This window comes from Perissodus microlepis, chromosome 3 (assembly GCF_051167445.1).
Source record: "Perissodus microlepis isolate ML-2025 ecotype Zambia chromosome 3, ASM5116744v1, whole genome shotgun sequence".
NCBI classification, from domain to species: Eukaryota; Metazoa; Chordata; class Actinopteri; order Cichliformes; family Cichlidae; genus Perissodus; species Perissodus microlepis.
The window spans coordinates 32,497,235-32,515,831 of record NC_140463.1 but is presented as its reverse complement, the minus strand read 5'-3'; the positions used below and the strand labels follow the sequence as shown (position 1 = coordinate 32,515,831).

At 44.7% G+C, this 18,597-nt stretch overlaps 1 protein-coding gene across 6 annotated transcripts in view; it reads right to left on the bottom strand.

Moving 5' to 3' along the window:
• Nucleotides 1-17,180, bottom strand: part of pcdh7b (protocadherin 7b) — a 116,590-nt gene extending 99,410 nt beyond the window's left edge. For 5 of the 6 annotated variants that reach the window (XM_084924097.1, XM_084924098.1, XM_084924101.1 and 2 more), the window contains exon 1: nucleotides 13,110-17,180. In XM_084924097.1, coding sequence (XP_084780223.1) covers nucleotides 13,110-16,184 — 3,075 coding nt within the window. In that variant the 5' untranslated portion in view covers nucleotides 16,185-17,180. The remainder of the gene's footprint in view (nucleotides 1-13,109) is intronic. The other variant, XM_084924095.1, reaches the window with a different exon arrangement.
• Nucleotides 17,181-18,597: the final 1,417 nt, after the last annotated feature.

Here is an 18,597-nt window from a genome sequence, read left to right as displayed (position 1 = left end):
ACTGTTGTTGTCATTGTGCCTGTGCACGGCAAACACGTGAGGCAGAAGCAGCGGCGTCCATTTCCTCCCACAATGCATCACTCTCGGATCAAACCTTATTGTGGGAGGGACACAGGGTGTGTGTGTTTTTTTCAGGGGGGGGGGTGCGGTGGGTTTTTCGCCGCCATTCCATTTGTGTTTTGACAGCACACAATATCCGTGCGGCGTATTTGAGTCAGAGCTGAAAAATCACACAAGCGCCTGAAAGTATGAGCGATATAAATAAGCCACGATGGATGAGGCAATATATAAGAAACTGTACACATTGCCTAGTCAGTTCCATCAGCTGCAGTTTATGAAGTGGAGCTCGTTTCTTTTTTTTTCTTTTTTCTTTTTTTTTTACCTGGTTGTCTTCCTCTTCAACCTTTTTATACCTCCTGGATGTTAATAAAAACAGCTGAGCCTCTCACGCAGCCTCGCCTGGAGTGAGATACATGCTAAGCAGGCAAAGCAGATCAGGCCGCTGCTGCAGGTGGAACAGGTAAAATGCAGCTTGTGTTAGCGTTGCTCACGTCTGAGAAACATGCACAGACACTATTCTTTGCCCCTCGTTTTATCACGCACCCAGGAACCCGGCGCTCACTGCCCACAGCGCTCATTATGAGCTTTGACATGAAGTCTGCAGAGGCGCAGAGGCCAGTAATCATACAGGAGCCAATGTGTGTTCCTAAAGGCAGCTCTAGCTTTTCTAGAACGAGGAGGAGGGATATTATTATTGTCAGAGAATTCTTCAAGTTGCCACTGCACTCTAGCAATGTCTTATGGAGACTGAAATACAGCACCTCCTTACAGGATTAGATGTGTAAGCTGAAATGGTAGTGGAAGTGCAAGATTTGACAAAACAAAGGTGAGTGTTTATCATCACCAAGCGTAAAACATGGAGCGAACGTGTTCAAACACTGCAGGTAGTCTTTGGGAGCAATTTCGCAGCAACTTCCCAATCAGGCGCATTCATGTCGTCACACAGGCAAAGTCCCACTTCATTAGGCTGCATGCTTGCCGAGAGTCATTACGGTGAAGAGATGCTCTCCAGCTAGATTTACACACTCACACACAAATACAGACATGCACGCACAGTTGCACAAACACACAACTTCTGGAGTTCACTCCTGTTATTCTTGCTTCTGGTTTTAAGCTTTGGGCTGATGAGCTTCCTGTGTACCTCTTGTTATGATTTACTGATTTACTGCCTTTCACTCTACGTACACAAACACAACCATATGGACACACACACACGCACACTTAGTCATTCACTCTAGTCCTTAGGCATTCACTGTATGCATTCACCATTCCTTCTTTTTGATCCTTAACACCAGTTCCTTTAATCTCCCTGAATGAATTCATTGCTATTCAGCCATCATTCACTGGATTAATTGCTATTCAGTCGTCATTCTCCTCAGATATGGAATAAAATACAGACAACTTGTTTCATCTCTTGATTCATGACGAGATTGTGTGGAAAGTTTAAAAAACACAAGATTTCAATACGTCCCATCAATAATAGGCTCGACCTTGCGAAGCATTTCTTGTCTCAAAAGGGCTGGAACTGCTGTTGTTTAGCCACATCAAGCATATTTTTTTCTCTCTTCTTGTAACTTGTAACAGTGCTTATAACTGAGCCACAAAATTGAGCTCAGGCAATCCCAGTAGGTCAGCTGATTCCAGGGCCAATCCATATTGGCTGGTGCCTCAGCTATTACCCTTTTAAACATAAAATTATCCAATCTCACATAAGGCAAACTATTTAAGTTGTTTAAACTTCCCCACAATTGCTGCACAGCTGCAAGTTGCTTTGTAACCCTCCTCCAACCCTGCTCATTTTCTCTAAAGACCTGAATAAAATCTGGAGACTGTTATTCCTGTTATACGTCTTCAAAGTCCACTTGAGGTCTTCGCCTGAGGTGCATGTGCAGTCAGTTCAGTGTAATGTAAAGCAACCGTGGACGAGTAAGATAGGTATAGCGATGTGTGCACAGACCATGATGAAATTTACATCAATCGGACCAAAGCGTACCCTAGCGGATAAGTGTAATCTAGGCTTAATGCTGCGTCTGAATGAATCAATGGCACATCTGTTGTCACTGATACCTGCTCTGTTTTTACCGCTGCTCTACCTGGTTCTGTCTTTCCATGTACGCGCATGGAAATGTGAGATGGGTCTTTCCAAGTATGCAAGTTTGCATGTGCAGAGTTCATGAACAGAGCCATACCACCCAGTATAATTTACTGCAGATGGAATTCACGATCATCTTTTGACTATAGTGGTCCCTCCTAGTATTTCAAATCTCTCTGTAGCGGTTTCATATTATGATTCACACATTTCGAGCAGAAATAGATGTAGGAAATGGTTAACCAGCAAGTGGAGCGCATTTGAGGCTTTGCCAAAATACTGGCCTTGAGTTAAAGAGCAAAGCATTGTGCAACCACTGATGTTCTCTCACTGTCTAATTTGATCTCATGAATCAAGAACTCAAAGTGGGAAGGGCAGTAAATCCCAAAGGTTCCCTAAGGAGATGTGACACAGAGAAGAGATGAGCCCACTGTAGTAAAGCAAACTGCTGCCAATTTAGTGTTCAGGGACCTTCATCTTTGAAATGCTCCCCGCTTACCCAGATGGCTTTATCAAAACAGTTTAGCGGAACATGACGTTCCCACGCCTCATCCAACTTCGGGCCAAAGCTGTTAAAATACCGTGACTTTTTTTTAAGCAGGACGTTGCCCCTGAGCTCAGCTTTTGGCACTGATGGGTCTGAATTACCGGGTACAAGCGAGATGAGAGAGCAGTGAAAACCTTTTAAAAAACTCCAGGCATATGGCCACGGGAGAAGTTGCGGTGGGTGGGGGAAGAGTGCGGCGGAAGTATATTGCCATAGTAACAATGGATAGCCCACCAAGGATTCCTGCGCAAACACAGGCATAAGGTTTTAAACAGCGACTGAGGACCCTAGCCAGTGTGCCTCCGTGTTCAAACAAAATCACGCTGGCACGGATAACGCTGGCATTTTTAAACATAAATTACAAGGTCTCCAATTGTCATGTCATGTCCCCAATTCACAGAGAAGAAGAGGCTGCTTCTGCAAAGAAAAGCTTATTCAAAGAGACTTTAAAGTGTAGGCACACGCACACACACATGCTCACACCCCGATGTAAATCTTTCAAATGTGCAGAGGAAGGGAAGGGAGGCAGGAACGGTTATGCATGTTAAGCACATTTGCGTAGACATCAAACGATTGCCCGCAATTGGCTTCACGGGGGAGAGTAATCTGCGCTACTCAAACATTTGATGCAGCACCCGCAGAATTCTGATGGTGATTAAACAGAAAGTAACAATCTTCCCTCTAAGTCCAGCTGGGGATCTCCGCGACGCACTTGTAAATGTCACCCGTGTAGGCACTTTGCCGCTTGTGGATGTCACTTTGAGCTCCCCTCACGTCACCAGTTCATAAGAGCCCTTCACTGTGTGATAGGCTTCCTTTATACACTTACGCTCACAGCAGTTTGCCTCCTTCCACTGAAGACTGTTATTAATATATCATTACAGGCAGATTAAAAGTGATGAATCTGACGTAAAGTGAAGCTTAATAAGCAAATGCTGGGTGAGGAATAAAGTTGGGGTACAAAAAAAACAAAAAACAGGAAAAACCCAGTCATGTTTAAGCTGCTTTGTTTACCATTATTCTAATAATCTCACTGCCCCGGACATGTCAGTTTGATTGATTTCCTCGCCTTTCTCCCCAATCCCAGACCTCATCAACCTCGACCCGAATGGCAACAAATGTAACAACATTCCCTTATTTCCCCCCACCCTGACTCTGTGGACCGGCTCCCCCTCAAGGCACTTCTCACCACTGAATCCACTCTGTAATTTAAAATTAGCTTTTGCGTCCCAAGTGTTGCACTGGAACAACTCAAAGAGTAAATGAACCTTGTCAAAGGCCAGTCTTTCAGTCTTGATTACAACCCCCCGTTTGTCTCTCCTCCATAATTGAAGAAAACTGAGCAAAAGCCACAGCTCAGAACACGTTCTTATTATTCAAGCACCTGGGGTCGCCCACTCATCGGCGAACCTAAACAGCAGGCCAGTTGTTTGCCCAGTGCAAAGTTTGAGAGAGAGACTAATGTGTAGTCGCTATCAAGAACTTTGTTGCCGGTAAGAGCGGAGGAGAAATAACTGGGAGGACTCAATCTCCTGAGATTCTGTCAGAAAAATAGTAAAAGGTGAAACCAAAGCTAGATAATAAACAGGCTATAGGGCAAGGTGCCGCAAATCAATACATGAAACCATATTAAATGTCTGGAGCTCCTCAATCCACAGTAGAATTTGTCTGACTAAAGCCAGTCGTCTTTGCTTTATATTGCAGTTTCCAACAGCGCCGGTCGTGGAAGTATATACACACAACGCACAAGGGCTGGTGTCAGACTATATACAGTGCCGTTTATTCTTGAAGGATGATACAGAGCTGTGCAAAAACTTTAACTGCTTTTTAGTCAAGACATCTTTTTTTTCTCTTTTCTTTTTAATCAGCAAAATCTACCACAGAAGCGCTGTATCATCACGAAAGTTATGAACACATATTTGAATCGCAGACCCATTACTCCAATGGTAACTAAGGCGCAACAGATTGTATTTTGATTATTATTGATCTAGTGAAGCCTAGTCATTTCCCAAAAGCCCAAATTAACTTCAGACTGATTTCTCTCATTTTTCTCAAACAAAGTTCTAAAACTAAAAGATATTATTAGAAAAATGCTTTTAGTTCATCTTTTTTTACATGTGCCAAATCACAAAAGTCAGTATGTGAGGTGCTTTATATTGTAAGGTAAAGACGCTACAATAATACAGAGAAAACCCCGACAATCAGATGACCCCCTATGAGCAAGCGCTTGGCAACAGTGGGAAGGAAAAACTCACTTTTAACAGGAACATGCAAGAATTTATTCAATACAGTTTTATTTATATAGCGTCAAATCACCACAGTCCCCTCAAAGTGCTTTATAATGTAAGTTAGAGACCTATACGCTACCACGAGACTGAAACTGTGATTGTCTGTTATGCTTGATTTTCTGTCCATAACAACTGAATAATTGCTTCAATTCTAAAAAATAAATAAATAAATACTGATTATGAAATCATACAATACTGATGCCACAGAACAAAAACTGGATTGGTCTCAAATTGCTGTCAATGCTTCTATTTCATGATAACACGAGTACAAAGACGAGATTTTTTTAAAATGCACGTAGGAAGCACTTATTCACATTGCTCTATGCAGCACAGAGAAAGAAGCTATCAGAGGGAACTGTACACCAAGAAAGAGGAAAATTGAAAAATTTGCTTTTTCAAAAAAAAAAAAAAGAAGACTAGCTGTACTTCATATTTCAGCTGATTTGGTAGCAGCTACCTCGCGAGGCCGGTCGTAACTCCAGCTGCCCCGTGACCTTCATTCTTCAGCAGGCAGGCAGATTCTTCCAGCCTCTGACAAGATTTATCGGGCCTGGCTAATAGCCTGCTCTCTGCCAGGTAAGGCCCCATCGATACAGGGGCTTCTGCTGCCCCTGCCAGTACTTTGCTAATGAATATTTCAGCTTTTTTTTTCTTTCTTTCTTCCAAGCATATCTGCAGGACTTAATATACGTGGAACTGCGAACGTTTAAGCAGAAAAGGGTAAATATATACGCGCTGGCGTTGCAATAATTAGCTCAGCCGGGGCGAAGAAGTTCCAAGTCCTTTGCACTTGTGATTGCTGAGAGCCACGAAAAAAGGCGCGCTATCAACACCCAGACTGCTGGAGCTTGTTGTGGATTTTTAAAAGGTGTAGATAAAGTATTGCCCCCGCCTTCAGTCTCCATCTGCTTCTTTACGCATGTGTGTAGAGAGTATATGTAATAACCAGGCACACATACAAATATAATGAACTGCATTCCTTGGGTAAACACAGCTTCGCAGGCACACAAACACACATACACAGGATATTGAAACCCTCTCAGGCATGTCGCTACGCGTGTGCCTGGCGTGCAGGATGATGGAGAGGCTGAACTGTGGAGGCCCCCGTTTGCTCTCTTCTCCAGTCCTCGCAGGATGCATAAACACACACACACACACGTGCATACTGTACACCCACACACTTTATCACACCCTAACAAATGCACACATGCATCAACACAGTGAGCGAACCCACTGAGTACACATGCACAAACTTTCACACAGGTCCCCCCAGGCTTTGATGGATGGTCGGTGAGTGCTCTGCCTCCTGTTTCATACACATATAATCTCATTTGGGGGCCACATGGTGGGAGCCGCACCAAAACAGGGCTAATAGAAGCAGTCAAGCTGTCCTATTCCTCCCCTACCCAAGTCAAGTCATATCCATTACAGTCTGCTGCTTAGTAAATATGCATGACTGCAGCCTGTTAATAAAAAGGCAAATCCTTTGGAAAGAAAAGAAAAGGAAAAAAAAAAACCAACAAAGCCTTTGGATGCATTATTTATCGCGGACAATTCTTACTTTGTCTTATGCAGTCAGGAGGTCTCTGTCCATCTTAATATTTCAACAGATTTTCAATACAAAAAAAGGACTTTTAAAAATGTGGGAAGAAAGATAGAACAGGTGCAAAAACCAAAAAAACAACAAAAAACTGAATCCAGAATGAACGCTGTACTTATTAAATACGGTCCAATTACACCTTTGAACTTGTTAACTTTCCCCCTGTCGACACCATGGCGTACATACACACGCACACACACACAGGCACGCACACACATTGTCTTACTAAGTCCAGCATCTTTCCTCTGCCCAGCTGGGAGACCGCATGCCAGTTAAAGCCTCTTTTTCTCCACCCGTCATCTTAATAAACAAGTTCACTTTTGCCCTGAGGAGCTTTACAGTTGCCTGCCGGTGGCAAAGGGTGGCACTTAGGGGTAAATTATGGATCGGCGTGTCTGGCTTTCACGGCTCTTATTCTCATTTTCATGAAGGCCACATGTGACAACATGGCTGATGCTGGATGGGGTTTTAAATCACCACCCCTCCCTCCCCGTTAGGTGGTTGTGGGAGCAAAGGGAAGCGCCTGTTCATACACTAAAATGAACTGAATCAACATCAAGAGACCAAATGACCTGTGACCTTTCCCCCCCCCCCACATTATTATGTACCTGCCAGACGCTGTTGCAATTTTGATGAGGTACAATGTCACAGTAAGCTATTGTTTTGCCTATTAGTCTCACAAACAGCCTCTCTTACTTTTTGATCTGTATTGTGAGCCAACCTGTCAACAGGGAACTTACTGGGGGGGGGTGTAGCAGCACAGCAGTAGAGCTAAGTGATGTTCTCATTTAGCTGAGCTCCGGCCTGTGAAGTCGATACGAGGGGACAGTAACGGGGAAAGCAACGAGGCTAGCATAGCATATCATAAACCTTGGGAGCCTTGTAAAAGTCAATTTACTGTACAAACTCCTCAGAACAATTGCCGTGAAAAACAAGTGTGCAATATGGCGAGTGCGCGGTGATTGATAGTGCCACAGGAAAAGCAAATCTGCAAATATGAATCGGCTTTATCCTGGTAAGCCCTATCTAATGTGATCGCTGCCGAGTATGAAATGAAATTCCATTTTCGATGACATCAAATTGAAAGAAGCGGCGAGGAGAAGGTGGCATCCTCGACACTGCCACTTACAATCAGCAGCGTGGAGAGCAATCAAGGTGGCACGCGGCTTAAATTTCTCGTCTTTTTGTTTTTTTCTCGCCTCCCCTCACTCCCCCCGTATTATCGTGACAAACGTTACAGGTGGGTCGAAGCTTTTTTGCCCTCCGTGATGGCAAGCGCTGCGATTTTTTATGTGCTCGCTGCCATATGCAAAGAAAAGAGGGAGGTGAAGAAGAAGGGGGAAAGAAATGAAGAAATGCTTTCGTGCTATGAGTAAAGGAAGTGTGGGGAGGAAAAAAAACACACTCAGTATTAAAATATTACGCAGAGTAATATAGCAGGCACTGTAGCAACCAGCCGTTGCAATCTCTCCCTGCCTTTTTCTCTCAGTCGCCACCATTTTCTGCCCATATATCAGGTAAGTCTAATCCTTAGATTAGTAATTGCCTTAGAGCGAGTGCATTCAAATCACCAAACCACATTATACCAGAAAATGCTGCCCGCTGCAGTTTCATGAGTATTACTGAGCTCTCTTACTCCCTCCATTTTCCTTTAGGAACATAAACAACAAAAGCCCGAGCAGCCGTAGATTGAATTAAGCCGTAAGAGATCCAAAACAATTTTGATCAAATTAGACACAGTCAGCAGTACAAAGGACGAGCACTAATAATAATAATGAGGCATTAAACAAACCAGCTCATTGCACATTATCTTATTTCTTACTAAAGACAAGATTTCAAGATTATTCTTTTTTTCCCCCCATTTTTGGCATTCTGTTGGAAATTTCTGTGAAGCTGAAATGTTTTCATTACCAGTTTTGCTAATTTGATAATGGTGCCAGTTGGCCAAAAATGTTTAATCTGGGTCCTAATGATGTGCGTTTGGAAATCCCGTGTCCGGGATCAGAAAATCCAACTTAGTTTTGTGCCAGTTTTTCAAAGCAGCATTAGACCGAAGTGCACGGATGCAAGATTACGAAATCTCGAATAGCAGCACTCTAAAGGCAATTACATATCACAGTGTGGGATGCTAGCTGAGCAAAGAACAGCAGGTAGAACAGCCAGCAGTGAGGGTCGACTCGAAGTGGTTTTAAATGAAAGGACGTAGAGCTGTGCAATAAAGCAATGTATTTAATCCTTCAGTTTCCTTTTTTTTTCTTTTTTATTAAGCAGAACATTCATCTGACAGAACCAAAAATACACAATCCCCAAATGCATTATGGGTTGTTTTCATAATGTATGTCAAATTCTAAAATAATAATATCCCGCAGTTAAATCTGAACAATCAATTTTCATGATCTGGCTCAGTCGAAATCTGATCTGATTATATCAGCCAGCCACATGCCCAGATATCTGCTTACCTGATTTTGCAACTGTCTGGCTCACATTATAACAAAGCAAAATAAGTGACCTGAATCAACAATTAGATGGAGACTGGGGCATGACTAAACCTGTTAAAGTTCTGACAGACTCAGCAGAACCTTTTAGCAAGTAATTGTCTTACTGAGCTGAATGAGTCACTAGCTCCCACTTATGAGAGTTTGATGCCTGTATATGTGTATTTAGAATACAAAAAACACACGCAATGGGCTGAAATCAGAGACATGATTACATGATCCTAAATGCACGCATTAATATAGAGGCTAACTGATCCTTTGTCAGTTTAAATTGGTGCACTTGTGGGTTTTTACAGGTGTTTAGGCAGCTACATTTCCTAAGTTAAAATAAATGATGCCGTAGGCAAAAAGCCACATTTCCATATTGGTTTCCTGATCGTCTTAGAGTCTGAAGGGCAATCGCATCCTATGTTTTGGCTACAACCACCACCCAAGTGACCTCCATTTGCATGGCGATATTGTTTGTCCTATATAAGTGCAGAGGGGCGAGGGTTTGCCCTATGCAAATCAGATGCTTCGCGGCCATATTCAGCTCGTGCAGGAGAGGTGCAGGAGGAACAGCTGGCCGGAGTGCTGGAGACGAGCACCGGGAAAGCCGGGTTAAGGGCAGCGTCCAGTTATGCTTGCCGCATCAGCCCCAAGGCAAGATAACCTGGTGTAAGTGGTTGGACGGCGGCGTTGACTGCCCTGAGGGGCTACGCTGCAAGAGCAGAGAATACAAGCTGCTGTGGCTCACTACTGATTAAAAGTGATCCACCTGGGCACGAGCGCCGCTTTGAAGTGTAATGATAAAACAAAAGCTGATGGCTTGTGCTAATTCAGTGACTAAGTGATTTCATTCCTCACAAGGTTGGATGGTATTATTTTTTTGCCGCTGCGCAGAACAGAAGCTACTGCCAAAAGTAATAAAGTTAAGTGTTCTGTTAAGTGAATGCGCTTCTCATCAGCCTTTGGATGGAATGGCTTGGCCGTGCGTATATAAGGAGCAGTTAGACCACGCATAATGTTGTGCGCATATAGCAAAAAAAAAAAAAAAAGAAGAAGAAAATAAAGACAATTACAAATGACATAAGCTCCAATCAATGGAGTGACAGGAAGAGATGAAATGTCAGGTCTGCTGCTGCTCCTGTTCAAACTCAGCAGCAGCTGGGTGACACGCTGGCTTCTGCCTCACAGTTAGCTCAACTTAATGACTCTTTAAATGTCTGTCGGGCTAAAAAGAAAGGTTCGCCTCACTGATAAACTTCCTCAGTTGCCTGGTTACCTGCCCGAGCAGGTTGCCTGTGCGGTTACTGTAAGATTAGGAGAGCGAGAAGGGAGAAAGATGGAACCCGATACCTCCGACATTACAGTCAGTGGTCAGCACTTTTCTCCCTCTCTCGCTGTCCTTCTCTCTGTCTTTCCACCCAACCCCAAGTCCCTTGTGAAACAGTGGGGGCCATTCTCTATACCGCTAACAGGGCCGTCATTCTTGCGCCCATCTCTATTCCTTCCCACAGATGGATAAAAAAAGCGAGAAAGAAAGGTTTTGTGTGTGTGTGTGTGTGTGTGTGTGTGTGTGTGCGTAACAAAACACGTGCACGGTGACAAATGTTCCGAAAGAAAGTTACAAGAAACTAATTGTGGCCAAATGTGAAAAAAGGGTCAATCTGACATTTAAATTAGCTCAGGAACATGAGTTTAGGTCTAAAAATGTATGACACATGATAAAAAAGCAGCATTCTTTGATCTTATCATTTTCTAACACTTTTTTTGTGCACAACTTGTTCCCATAAGCGAGGCGCACGAGTTTCCTAGAGTGTTTCATTATGTCCTTAGCCTCAGAAGCACTCGCCAGACAACAGAATATTTTTAGATGCAGTGATCTTAAAATCAAGAGCGTGACCGCTTCACTACTTAATCTCATACAGAGGTGGCTGTTTAATGCCATAATTGGAGCACATGAGCACACACCTTCTCTTCAGTTAGCTCTCTTGTGTAGCCATTTAATTATGTCCTTATGACCCAAACTGAATGCATCAACATGAAGTATTTACTGAGCCCAGAGGGCATAAATGGAAATTTGAACACATGCTATAAGTTGTATATTCAATGATAAACCAGCTATGTGACACAGTGATCTTAGATGTTATTGCCCAGTAGAGCACTAAGCACATTTTGTGCCATTTTAATGCCATTTGGGTTCCATAATTAAGCACCTGTGAATCAAAAAATAAAGAAATACATTTTAAAAATGCGCTGCAGATTGTTGTTGTTTTTCCTCCTCCAAGATACTGGATGGTAAGAAATGCACAGTCCATAAAAGTTAGCGGTGCATTAATGTAGAGAGTAAATAAATAATTATATAAGTGGAGCATAGTGACACACAATACATGCCGCTGCCGCAGCAGCAAATAGAGTGCCCTTTTAATTATGCAGGAGACATCCGAAAACAACAGCACTCCTCACACTCTGGGAAGCAGCTCAGTGAATGCATTATATTAGAGGCTGTTAGAGACAGAGCAGGGAAAGAGAAGGAAGAGAAGTTAAAAGAGGGCTGAAATGATTTGAAGGGGAGAAATACAGAGGGGAAGGAGAGAAGGGCATAGAGAGATGACAGTAAAGATTAAAAAAGAAAGCTCTGTAGGAGAAAAAAGGAGTTGGGCTGTGCGGGCTAAGATGTGGATGAGGCTGGAATAAATAGAGTGAGAGGAAGAGCTACAGAGGGGGGGGAAAGGCGGCACAGGTGGATGCAAGACATGCAAGGGAGTTCTACAAAGGTCCAAGGAAGAGTTAGAGGGGAAGGGGAAGAATATAAGCAAGAACAAAGATATCTAAAGGAGAAGGGGGAAACCAGGAAATAAAAAAGTGCAAGCAAGCGAGCAACACTACCGATTTCAAAAGGAGTAGTGCTGACACAAAGTAAAAGAAAGATCAATAATTCATTAGACTTCCATAGAAAAAAAAAGGAAAAATACAATGGTGTTCTTTTTCACGAAAACGCAAATAAGCTGGCTTCATTAAGTATTATCTTTGATTCCTCGCTGTTGCTTCACCTAACAGTGCAAAAGCAGCCAGAGAAATATAATGACCGAGTCCATAAAAGCGCACACTTCCTCAACTTTAAAAATCGAATAGCGTCACCTACAAGTTCTGTCTGTGCTGTGAAAGAAAGAAGAGAATTAAAGGTGGGGGGAGGGGGGGGAGCAAGGCAAAAGAAAAAGGAAACATGAAAGGGGAACGACGAGTGGAGGGCGGATACGTGTGGAAGAGAAAGAGGAGCAGGTACAAGACGGCATACATTTATAAACATGGAGGAAAAGAAAAGACGGAGTATGTGAAGCTGAAGCACAACATGGGAGTTGATATAAAAGTGTCAGTTTTCACTGCGAGGTCAATGAATTGATGCAGACCTTGAAGCACACCGTGATGTTAATGTGACTCGGGGCCAGATGTTCTTAGTCAAGTAGATTCTCTCAAAGTGACTCAGAGCCCTAACAAAGCCACATTTGTGTTGCATCTACCTTTTTCTTTTGCCTTTGTTCATTTTTTTCCTCCCTTGCCTGAGAAGAAAAGGTAGCCTTGTCTCAGACAGAGGGCAGGGCAGAGGGGAGTGCAGCCAGCCCCTGCCATGCATGCGCCCCTCTGGGATAAAATAACTGCAAACCAAATCCTTATGTGAGCTGTCTACAGTTTTCTAACACATATTGCCAAGGTTAAGAGTTGTGACACCCATGACGGAAAAGGCAGCTTAACGCGCTGAGATAAAAGTCCAAAATAGTCGGACATTTGGTTAAGTTGTAACAGTATCCTTTCCTGAGCTAATCTAAACCCTTTCTCTTTCCTTTCAATATTACATGTGAATGGCACTCCAAACCAAAACAGATCAATACCGCTAACTTGACACACATTAGCACCATAAAGGCAACAAGACTACTGAGACTAGCCCTGTCAGAAAGCATTATGGGAGAGAGAACACTAAGAGGAAAAAGCAGAAGACATTTAAGAGTAGTGGAGGGAGACAAAAGAACACTGAAATGTGTCTTCTTACCTGTTTGTTGTACTTGTTGATAGTTTGACTGCTGTATTCAGAGCAGTGGTCAGATCCAAGGGAAATGTTATCTCCGGTGCCAACAAAGGTATTGGCAGGGGGCAGGTCCTGAACTGCCTGGTGCTTTTTTCCAGCTGTCGGTGACTGCGGGTGAAGCTGCACTGTGGGCAGTGGCGAGCTGGACTTGTAGTGCCGGGCCAGATCTGGGCTTCCCGGCCCTCCGTTGACTGAACGGTAGCGGCCCATGCCAGGGCTGTCGGACAGCTTCTCGTTGACGCCGTCGTAGCGCTGCCCGTTGGGTTTCGAGGCCTCTACAGTGACAATGCTGCTGTAGAGCGGCTGTTTGGACTTTTGTTTCTTCTTATCTTTCTTGGGTTTCTTAGATTTGTCATGCTGCTGTGGTGTAAAGAAGTCTTCATGGTCTTTTTTGCCAGCCTCATAACCGTTCTTGTTCTTTGGGCGGCAATAACGGGCCATGACAACAACAAGAATGATGAGGATGACTGTCATGATGCCTGAAACTATTCCAATTACAATACTTAACCGCTGTTTGCTTAGGTCATAGTTGGGGTCGCCGGCGATGTTGGTGTTCAGAGATGTGCTCAGGCTCTTAGCCACCTGGGCCTCCACAGCTGAGGAGTTGGAAAGTGTCTCGTTAACATACACATGAACTAGTGTGGTGGTGCTCTGCGAAGGCTGCCCCTTGTCATTCACCTGAACCACCAGTCTGTGGAGGCCATGATGCTTCTGCTCCAGCTTTGCCATTAGCGAAATCACCCCTCTCTCTGCATCAATCTCAAAAAGTCTGAAGGGGTTACCCCCAATGATGCTGAAGTTCAGGACCGCATTGATGCCAGTATCTGCATCACTAGCTGTGACGGTTCTGACCACAGTTCTGATGTTAGTGGAGGGAGGAAGAAGGGTGTAGGAGCTGTTTATTGGGAAAGTGACGGTTGGAGCATTGTCATTTTCATCCATGACAAAGAGTGAAACTGTGGCGGTGGCAGATTTGGGAGGGTCACCTCCGTCCACAGCCTTGACGCGGAATGTGTAGGTACCTTTCTGTTCTCGGTCAAAGGACAGGGTGGAAAAAATAGTCCCGGTTTCATTCTCGATAGAGAAAATGTCCTCCTCTTCCTCAATAAAGAGGCCCATTTCTGCATTTTGGTCTTTATCTGCATCGATTACTGTAACCATGCCAACTGGGCTGTTAGGATCAAGGTTCTCTTTGACATAAAAGGTGAAAACATCCTGCATGAACTTTGGCTCATTGTCATTCTTGTCGGCCACAAGGACGACCACTGTTGCAGAACCCTGAAGGGTGTTTATGCCCTTATCTTTGGCTATCACTTTGAATTCGTAGCGCTCTGTTAGCTCTCTATCCAGAATGGTGTTTACTCGGATGTCTCCACTGTCTGCATCAATAGAGAAAATCCCATTTACTGATGAGTCTAGGGAATAGGCTATTTCAGCATTCCTCCCACTATCTGCATCTATGGCTTTCACTGTTGTCACCCTCTCACCAGGTGCATTGTTTTCCGGAAACGAAACCTCTACTACATTCTGGCTGAAGATAGGAGGGTTGTCATTAGTGTCGCCCACTTTGACGAGAAGAGAGTTATTACTCGCCAGACTGGGGCTCCCAGAGTCCACGGCCACTATGACCACATTGTATTCCTGTGTTGTCTCAAAGTCCAGTTGTGCAGACGTGTGGAGAAAATATTTCTTTTTATTCTGCTCGCCCTCCATCTCGCTGGCCGGTTTGAGCTGAAAGGGCACATCTCCTACCACTGTGCAAGTCACTATGCCATTTTCCCCCTGGTCACGATCTGACACCTGAACTAAAGCAATGGGTGTGTCCACCACCACATCCTCAGCCACATTGGCTATCCCGTCTTTTAAGAAAATGCGTCCAATTTTCCGAATTTCTATAGCAGGCACGTTGTCGTTCTCATCCTTGATGTTCAGCACCACTGTGGCCTTGTCCATCTTGGGTGGCTGGCCTCGGTCACGGGCCATTACTGTAAACCTCAGTTGGCTCACTTCTTCACGGTCAATGCGGTGCAACACACTCAGCCACCCCGTGCTCTCATCCAACCTCAGCAGTCTCCTTACTGACTCTGTGGCTGCCCCAAACACATATTCTATTTGACCATTAACCCCCACATCTGCGTCAGCCGCTTTGAGCTGGAGTATGGGGGCGCCAGGGGAGCTGTTTTCAGGCAGGTCAGCCTCATACACACTTTTCTCAAACCGAGGGCTGTTGTCATTCACATCAGTTATCATTACTCTAAGAATGGCCTGAGAGGAGCGTGGGGGATCTCCTCCATCCCTAACGCGCAGTGTAAGCTCATAGGAGTCTCTCTGTTCCCTATCAAGGGCCCCCTTAATGATGAGTTGAGGCTGCTTCTCTCCATCAGTAGTGTCAGCAACTTGCAGTTCAAAGACACTGCTCCTGCTCGCTCCCTCCTCAAATCTCCTCTTTCCTGAAAATGAATCCCCAGAAGACCCCAATCGCCTTGAATTCTCCCCATTGTCCTGAATGAGCTCATATCTCTCTATTCCATTTCTGCCAAAATCTCTGTCTGTGGCTGTGGGCAGCAGATAAAGGGTTCCAATGGGTCTGTTTTCCTCCACAGAAAGTGTCAGGACAGGGGAAGGGAAAGACGGGGTGTTATCGTTTATATCTAATATGATGACTTTTCCCTCAAAGAGGTCGACCCAGCTCTGCGCTGGTCCTATCACCGACACTTCAAAATCAATAAAACATTCGTTTTCATCAAATATCATTTGGCACTGCTGCAGTTTTTCACGGTCTATCCGCCTCTCGTTGGTGGAGAGCTCACCTGTAATGTTGTCTATCTTGAAAAAATCGGACCCGGATTCGAGGGTAAACGTCACCTCACCGGACCCGGCGACAATGCCCAGGTCGGTGGCTACGTTCCCTACTCTGACATCTGCTGGTCCCTCCTCAGCTAAACGGTACCGGAGCACTTGCTTGGCAGCGGGCTGATGCACAAGCTGCAAGATGAGCATGCAATAGTACAAATAGTCCACTGCACCAGTAGTCCTCATTGTTCAGCCCAGAGAAGGAAGGGGGAATGGAGAGGAAAAAAATGTCCACTTTAATATTAAGTGAAAAAAAAAAATCACTAATAGAAAGTCCGAATATGGGAAGGAAATATCGCTTTCATTCAGAGCGAAGCCTTCTGGTCTGGGATGCGTGAGACTTCATCCTCCCGGACGACTTTTCTCCTGCTGCAGTGAAAAAAAATCGGCAAACGCACGGGCTTACCCAGCTCTCCTCTGCTTTCCCTCCTTCGAATGTCTCTCCTTCCTTTCTTTTAGTATTTTCTGTTTGTTTGTTTTAAAGTGATGTGGAGAACAAGCCGGATTCTCCGTGCGCCCCGGACAGTGGCCCCCTCCTCCCAAAATATCTGAATGTCATGCGCGTAAAAAAAAAAAAAAAAAGCCAAAACGTTATAGTCCGAGCATCAAATAACCAGAAAGTAGATTCAGTCCAAGCCGCTCCGTTTTACTCACAGTTTGTAGACGCTCCTCTCTCTCTCCCGCTCTTTTAATTTTTGGGTGAGGCTCCAGTATTCCTCTGTATTCCTCTGTCCGGTGATATGTCCATATATGTCAGAAGATCATTTAAATGCCCGCTCAGTTCAGACAAGTCATCACCCGGCCGACTGTGTTAACAGCTCGTTAACTGTCTTGAGCTCGGCGATACGAACGTAAGGCAGAAATTACCTGTCCGGCTGTCTTCCTCCAAGTCACTTGCAACTAGCAGAATAGTACTCTCGCTCTATCTCTTTCGCTTCTTTTTTACCAGCTTGCTGCACGAATGTGTAACCTACTGGAAAAAAATCAGGGTAATATTAAAAATAGAAAAAATACATATACAAAATAAAACAAAACAAAGATGGAATGTACATCCGAAGCAGTTGTTGGGAAGCGGTTGGTTTAATTTCTCACTTTGTCCAACATATCCGTCCTGTTCCCACACCTGCAGACGCGCCGCGTGTGTTGGCAGCCCCTATCTGCAGCACTGTGAGAGGGATTCACAAATGATATTGCAGTCTCTCTCTTTCCCCCCTCTCTCTCTCCCTCTCTCCACCCCCTCCTCCGTTCGCTTCTCCCCCCCTACTCCAGCAGCGCACGTAAACAGGGTCGGACTTTAAGTCTCGATCGCCAGGTCTAGAGGCCAGCAGGCAATATTAGGAAAAAGTAATAATAATAACGGGGAAGACATATGAGGAACATGCACTCAGACGTTCGTTTTCATCGGTGTTTTCTCGAGACGTGGCTCGGCACTTTGCGAGGATCTCTCGGATGCTTCGTATTAATCCATTAACATCCTATGTTGTGGCTATGGCGAGAGATCAGATTCAAAAGCAAACAAAACTGTGATTTGAAAATCTTGAACGTACCGCTCTTATACTATTTTCCACCCTGTGCTGCATGAGATTACCCGGAACGCAAATCCAGAGTGCAACTTTTACGCACTGCCAGACCGACACAAGTGATCGGTTTTAATGTTACCTACACATGTTACAACTTGCGTGGTAAAACAAAAAAATCAGACAGTGTAAGTTCTCGGGTTTTAACACGACAGCAGCAGCAGGACAGGAGAGACGGGACAGGGCTTCCTGTGTGCGCAGAGCTGTGGTTTCCCTGTGGTTACTTATACGAATGCGTGTGGTCTCCAGTGGCTGTGCTCTCCGACGCAGCAAGCTCCGTGTCTTTCGGCTGCGTGCTGCTCAGTCCGTTCAGCGTCCAGGAATGTGAGAGACCGTGTCTATGAATTCATTTCCACAAAGAGGGAATAAGACACCCCCCCCCCCCCCCCCCCCAAAAAAAAAAAGGAAAATAAATAGATCAGCCCTGCATGGCTATCCAGACGATCACAGCAAAGGGTTTCGTTATTTCGGCCACTGCGCAAACCCCACTTCTCTGTGTGTGTGTGTGTGTGTGTGTGTGTGTGTGTGTGTGTGTGTGTGTGTGTGTGTGTGCAGTGTGTGTGTGCAGTGTGTGAATACTACAGTTGTCATTTAACTGCTTGTGCAGGGCACATTTTCTGAGAGACATCCTTGACATGCTCGCGGACGCTCTCTCCAGCAGCATAATTTCATTGCCTTGTGCGGACGCACGGTGCGAGGTACGTAAATGAGAACATTTTTAAGGTGCTTAAGGTGGATTCGTCTCTGTTACAGCACGTACGCGTTGTCGTGTTAGGTGCAAAGAAAAACGTGTTAGGTGCAAAGGGGTCCTATTCCTCTGCGGGGCAACCTGCATATGGCCAATAAAGCATTCATTCAATTCAATTCAATTCAAGAAAAAACGTGCTTTAATACGCGTGCGTGTGGATATCCTCAACTTTGAACTGAGGGTGGGGTGCCCCCCCCCCCCCCGTTTTCATCATAAGGGAGCATTGCGGCGCTGTGCGCATGTGAAATTATAGATACAGTGGATGAGTGTAATG